General features: G+C 39.8%; 1 protein-coding gene across 2 annotated transcripts; it reads left to right on the top strand.

Annotated features, from left to right (window-relative positions):
* Positions 1-759: 759 nt before the first annotated feature.
* bco1 (beta-carotene oxygenase 1) lies at positions 760-5,918 on the top strand. 2 transcript variants are annotated; one of them, XM_061094116.1, is made up of 11 exons: positions 760-823; positions 929-1,057; positions 1,420-1,549; positions 2,209-2,356; positions 2,452-2,602; positions 3,104-3,318; positions 3,491-3,745; positions 3,839-3,944; positions 4,045-4,139; positions 5,387-5,498; positions 5,648-5,918. In XM_061094116.1, exons 1-11 carry the CDS (start codon positions 760-762, stop codon positions 5,800-5,802), a joined length of 1,560 nt encoding a protein of 519 aa, XP_060950099.1. In that variant the 3' UTR covers positions 5,803-5,918. The 2 variants fall into 2 exon arrangements, with proteins under 2 accessions (XP_060950099.1, XP_060950098.1); XM_061094115.1 differs by having other exon boundaries at positions 3,098-3,318.
* Positions 5,919-7,076: the final 1,158 nt, after the last annotated feature.

The raw sequence follows: 7,076 nt of genomic DNA, 5'->3' as shown, positions 1-7,076 counted from the left end.
GTTCAAACATCACACCCAGAGAACGGAAATATTGCCCAGAATGCATTGTTTAGAAACAATTTTAATGGTAAACAGTACGTAACTGTCACAATTTGGATGCTTTTTTCAGCCATTTGTAACAGTGTGTGTTCATATGTATTCTTTGTTTATTTTATATATGTGTGTACTTGTATTTACACTGTGAGGACCACTCAGAAGTTATGGACCATATTGACATTATGAGAAAGTCGGGATGTTGTGGATATTCTGGAAAAGTGAGGACATTTTGGCCGGTCCAGGTCACGGTAGGCACTTAGGTGCTTTGATGGTAAGCGACTATGGCATGCATTATGCCAATATGTGTCCAGGGTTGAATATGTGTTTGTGTGTGTGTGTAAAAACGGACAAGGTGGTGGCAAGTAAACTTGTATCGCACATTATGCAATGCGCAATACAAGTTTCGCAGAACCCAAAGGTGCAGTAACATGTGAGCACTTCAACTAAATCTGCATTTATCTAAGGACAAAAATGGGCAAAATCTCATGTTTCTCATGTGCGTGCTGTTCGAGGTAAAGCTTTCTCCAGGGAACTTGTTTCGCCGAACTTGTCACTGGGACATTTCAATGATATCATCCAGGGGGCAGCGTGAAGATAAGATAATCCGCCCTTTGCCAACTCCCCAGCGGAGACAGCAGCTTTAAAGGGAGTGGTCTGTGCGCTAGTTTGACCACAGTATCTCTCAGACACCTCCAAGAGCCAGTCGTCTCTCTGAGCGCAAACATGTACCCAGACTTTTCCAAGAACGCGGAGGAGAAGCCGGAGCCTACCAAGGCAGAAGTAAAAGGTAAGTCAAGTTTTTTATTATTATTTACATTTTAACAAAAAGGACCAAGACATGCACACATTTATTTGACAACACTGAACGTTTGTTTTACTTCCTTTCCAATAGGGAACATCCCCGATTGGTTGCAAGGCACCCTGCTGCGTAATGGCCCCGGCATCTTTTCTGTGGGGGACACCAGCTACGACCACTGGTTTGATGGGATGGCCATCATGAACAGCTTCACTATTAAAAATGGTTGGTGTTGCAATTTTGGTCTATTACACAAAGTAATGAAAGATCATATCTGAGAAACTGAAAGCTTTGTCTTCTTTACAGTTATTGATCCGTGATTTTGTTCTATGTATTACAGTGTGAGCTAAGGAATGCATAAAATATGAACCACAAATAAAAACACAATAATAATTATTTCTTTTAACTAAATTAGGGGTAATTCGTGAAAGGTTTGATAAAAAAACAACTAAAAGCCTTGTTTGCTTCTTAAGTTATTGATCCGTGACATCAACCTCTTTGTATTTTAGTGTGGAGAGAAGCCAAGAAGTGATAAGCAAAATAGCACAAAAACAATCATAACAATATAAATTTTCTTTTTCTTTAAGGTGAAGTTACCCACAGAAGCAGATTCCTCAGAGGGGACACCTACAAAGCGAACATGGCTGAAAACAGGATAGTTGTGTCTGAAATGGGGACAATGGCCTATCCGGACCCCCGCAAGAACTTCATCTTCAAGTAAGAACACTCTCTCATTCATATCATAATCTTTATCATTTTAGTAGTCTGATTTCATTTTTACAAGCTTACCACAAGGAATACTACGGTAACTTTTCTACTTGAGGGAAAGTAATTATAAGTAATTAAGTGATTTTCAATACACTTAAACTATTGAAAGTAAATGTACTTGTACTTCGCTAATGCAATGATCTACTACATCATTAACTGTGCCTATTGTATATTTTTTTTAATACAAATTTATACAGGCTAGGTTGAATGTTTCCTCCCCGCAGTGATTTGATCAGTGAACTAATTCCTCTCTCATTATAGATTACTTTTAAAAAGATAGAAAACAATGTGAATATGTAATGCAATTATTTGCAGGGTAGAAAATACTAATAGTAGATGATACAAACCTACAAATAACCCTACAAATGAATGTACTTAATTACAGTAGCACAGTTCTTTGTTACATCCCACCACTGCTAAAGGATTCTCTGTATGAGGATAATCAGTGGTTTGTGTCGGAGAAGCCACCTGCTGTTGCCTTCCTGTTGTCGATTTACCATAGAGATGCAACTAACTCACACATTTCTAAAAGGCACCACTGTGAACAAATGAGGTCTTTTGTTTTGGATAATCCCTGAACTTAACCCATTTCCTCCCGAACCTCTCAGGGCAATCACTTTCCTCAACCACACGGTGCCCGACTTCACCGACAACGGTGCGAGCAATTTCATCAAATACGGAAACGACTACTATGCCACCTCTGAAACAAACTACATTCTCAAGATTGATCCTGTGACCCTGGAGACTCAGGAAAAGGTAAAAAAAACAACGACAACAACAAGTGACCACTGTTGGTTGAACAATGGAGTGAAGAGCAGGTTTCAGAGCTCCTGTTCTTCTGTTTGCCACAGGTGGACTACATGAAGTACCTGCCTGTAAACCTGGCTTGCTCCCATCCGCACTACGACAAGGAGGGCAACGCCTACAACATTGGAACTTCAATAGCAGAGAAGGGCAAGACGAAATACACTCTGTTCAAAGTCCCTGCCGCTTCAGAGAAAGGTATATAAACTTCGTAACCTGCTCTACTTTGTCCGGTTCCCTCAGCGCTCTCTCTCTCTCTCTTCCTATCAGCTGCACTTTGTAGGAGTGAGAAATTAAGTTATTACAAAAAGCCCCTGCAATTAAAATCAGTCTGTCCGTAACAGGTCCCATCTTTTTTTCTAGATGTAGATATCCGCTCTATAAAAAGATATCACTTTCAACATCAACATGTCATAAACAGTGATAAGATTGTTAGAACAAAACCTGGTAACCCAACAGTGCGACATTTCAATTCAGTTTCAGCATGGATAAGCATTAGGGGGTCGATGCAGATGTTAGTTTTCACTATATTAAACATTATGTGATTGGGCATTTTTTTAACATATTCACCTTTTCCCAGGGAATAATTCATAGATCTTGATAATAATAAAAAAGATATCTATGAAAGTGTGAAATTTGGTGCAGCTTGATGGTTGCACTGCATTAGTTTATTTTGTGTCTTTGGGTTTTCAGACAAAGACAAGAATGCCCCTGCGCTGAAGAACGTGGAGGTGGTCTGCACAGTGCCCTGCCGCTCCCTGCTCACACCGAGCTACTACCACAGCTTCGGCATGACGGACAATTACTTCGTCTTCATCGAGCAGCCATTCAAACTGGACATCCTCAAGATGGCCACGGCATACATGAGGGGAGTCAGCTGGGCAAGCTGTCTGAAGTTCTGCCCTGAGGAAAATGTAAGGGAGTGTTGCTATCTGTTATGTTTATTGCTTTGTTTGTGTCATACCTTATGGTCCTACTACTGAGTATGGAAGCAGCTCTAGCTACCAGTGTTATGGACGATTATAAAACCTTGGCGGGAACGGGATTGACTCTAATTTACTTTACAAATGATTGTTCCGTCCTCAGACTCTGATCCACCTGATAGACAGAAAGACCGGCAAAGTGGTTGAGACGAAGTACTCCACTGGAGCAATGGTTGTCTACCATCACGTGAACGCTTTCGAGGAAGACGGCCATGTGGTCTTCGATGTCATTGCCTATGATGACACCAGCCTTTATGAAATGTTCTACCTGAGCAAGCTGAAGGAAAATGCTGGCCATGACGAGAGTTATTCCAAACCAAGCTACAGGAGATTTGTACTTCCCATCCATTCAAACAAGGTGGGATAATAATACCAAAAACTATAACAACAATAATACAGAAGTTTTGTGATTTAACTGGTTTTATTTATGGACTTTTTTTTGTTGTTGTAGGCCATTGCAGTTGGAGAGAACCTGGTACGACTCAAAAACACAACAGCTACCGCTGTGAAGGAGAAAGAGGGCAAACTGATTTGCCAGCCAGAGGTGTTCTGTGAAGGTAAAACCACAGTGCTCCTCAAACAGACACTTCAAGTTGTATCTCCTAATTGTGTATCTGTTAGACTAATTTATTTTTCCATACGAATACGAACACTCAGGTTTGGAATTACCCAGAATCAACTATGACATCAACGGACAGAAACAACGTTTTGTCTACGGCAACTGTGTGGAGGTATCTGCACTGGCAAAAGAGGTAAGGTTCCCTATCTAATCTATGTGATTGTGTTTTTGGCTGGCATAGCTCGAGGACCGTCTATCTTATCCACTTCACACTTGGTATGTGCATGTTAATGGCCAAAGAAAATCCAGTGCGGAATTTTGTGCGATTTCGACCCACGATACGTTCAATACTATTAAACATGGATAAACAGGTGTCCAGCACTTTCACAGAGAAACCTGCAACCAGCATCACAGGCCGAGGAAACAGACCGTTCCAAATAGGCAGGTTTAAAACAGGCCATGCACAACTTGTTTTAAATGTGGCTGTCGCAGAGCAGGGCCTTGTGGGACTCCTGAAGAACAGAGACTTTAGATTCAAGGCCTTTGAGAAAGTAAATGTTCCAGTCGGCATTGTTTTAACGGATTTGGGGAGCGGATTGCAGAACTGGGAATTAGCAGCTGGCACTTCAGAAGATGGAAAATACTCTGTTATACCCACATCCTTTCCATTGATCCTAATTCGACACCTATGCACCAGAAACAATGGAAAGAAGAACTTCAAAGCGTTCCCTTACAAAGGTTTCATTCTTTGGAAGAGGGAATCCCTCGGGTCTCAGGGATTAGTCACAGTCCACAGACCTAAAGAGGAAGGCACAATAGGAAACACATTAGTTTAGACAATAAGATTCCTGCTCATTCCCACTTGACTCGTGTTTTTGTGTAGAGTTATAGCAAAGAGCTGAACCAGCATCCCTTTGACAAAATAGATATCAGAATCAGTAAGTTACTTCAATCATAGATACAGATTGAGTCTAAACATACATAAAACATATATATGCAATCATTTTTGCCCCTTTGTTTTGTACTGATGCCTTAAATGAACCAAACACATGGCACTAACATTTTATTGGATATTATAGTATACTGATTAAATTAAAACAGTTTCTCTCTATCTCTCTAACGATTAGTGAGTCACTCTGTCTAAAGTCTACCCCACTTAATACCTGGAAACGAGCTCGAGCGAGTTCCTTAAGGTGCATCGCCGACCGAAATAATTACCACGGTTGATGGTTTATTGCTCTTTTCTAAGAGCATGGCTCACAGTCAGGACAAAGTACTGCACCATCACCTCCTTATCTACTAGAGGGATAAGCTATTAACGCTCTGCACTGTTTAGAATTAGAGCACAGTTATTTGATCCACCTCAACAAGCCAATGAATCACACATGCACACACACACACACACGTTTCCCCCCCTCCTAATCTGTTCTTTTTCTGCAGATTTCCAAGTTTGACACAGAAACCAAGAAAATGGTTTATTGGAGTGAAGACAACTGCTGGCCATCAGAGCCCATTTTCATCCCCAGACCAGCTGGAGAGGCAGAGGATGATGGTGAGAGTGTGTGACACGTGCATGTGTGTTGTGTTACGTATGCTTGGATACAGTGTCAGCTGGAGAACAAATTAATTTGGAATACTGGCCTAAAAAACAGGAGATTTGATAACCTGTCCGCTCTGACCCACTTTCCTTTCCATTTGCAGGTGTCGTCTTAGCAACTGTTATCAACTCTAACCCAGGCCAGTCTGATTTCATCCTGATTCTGGACGGCAGCACATTCAAGGAAGTCGCTCGTGCAAACTTGAACACGGCGCTCCACAAGGACATGCATGGATTCTTTATCCCGCAAGCAAATTAGTCATTAGGATATGTAAAAAAGAGAAATAAGAAATGACTTTAGAGAACTTTTCCACCAAACCAAAACTGCTTACAAATAGGATTGCACAGGGAAGGAATGTATCTGAATATTGAATATATTGGGTTTTAGACCAAGGTGGGATGAGGTTCCACGTCATGTAGTTTCATGGACCGCCTCATCACTGTTAAATTGAACATATTGTATCACAACAAAATAATTTATTCATTCTTTAAGTGCATATTTGTTGATTTTGTGTGGATCAATTGATAACATGTATATATCATTGTGTATTATATAACCTGCATTATTCTATTGTACTGCTATGACTTTCATTGTACAAAAACAAAATAAAAGTGTGACATGTATTCCAGATCTTTGCTTAACAGTGTTGTTATTACATATAGGAGGACATTATCTCTTGGCCCCCCGCCCCATGTGATGACCTAACACCTAATTTAGTAATCTAAGATAGCTTAACTCACAAACAAAGTCCATTCACGCAAGGTGAGTGAAAGCTTCGCTCAAGCGTCACTCGTGTGTAGAAGTTGTGTCTTCACAAGCTTTGTGATTAAGTGATTATATACTGTATTTTGGTGACAGTTTTACAAAGTACACAAACAATGATTCTTAAGGATTAATCGCATCACATATCCTTATTACTTACCAAACAAATATGACCAGCAATGTCTTTTTCTGTGACTTAACTGGTGCGTTTGACCACTAGAGGGAAACAAAGACCAGCTTTTACTCAGTTCATGAATTAGTTTAGAGAAAAAAATATTTAATTGCACATGAAAAGTAAAAAGAAAGTCGTAATTTAGCAATTTGTACAGTAAAGTCCTCAACAACACAAAAACATGACTCATGTATAACAATGTAACAATAAGATGACAACATGATTGTGGAGGTCTCCGCTACATCTACTGAGCCTGACTCAATGCACAAATTAATCTTGTCCTGTCGAGCCAACGTTAATATGTTGTTTCAATTCATATTTATTCATTAAATTCCAAATAAATAATATTTCTAAAAATATTATAGAATCAAGTAATACAGAATATTATAGTAAAGAGTGGTGGTGCCTTGTAAAAAGATGATCTGCTCTTTGTACAATCCCAATATAACAGAAACCCTTTAATCCACTATATATGACACGTTCACACACATACAGATCTATTAAAACCAGTAAGAATTATACAAAACACACATGAGTGCTTCAGTGCAGTCAGTATTGCCATTTTAAAATGAATTGAATTGTCATAAAATACATCATA

The sequence above is a fragment of the Limanda limanda genome, chromosome 20 (genome assembly GCF_963576545.1).
Source record: "Limanda limanda chromosome 20, fLimLim1.1, whole genome shotgun sequence".
Classification (NCBI taxonomy): Eukaryota; Metazoa; Chordata; class Actinopteri; order Pleuronectiformes; family Pleuronectidae; genus Limanda; species Limanda limanda.
Note: the sequence above shows the minus strand (reverse complement) of the source record. Positions and strands in the feature narration are given on the sequence as shown.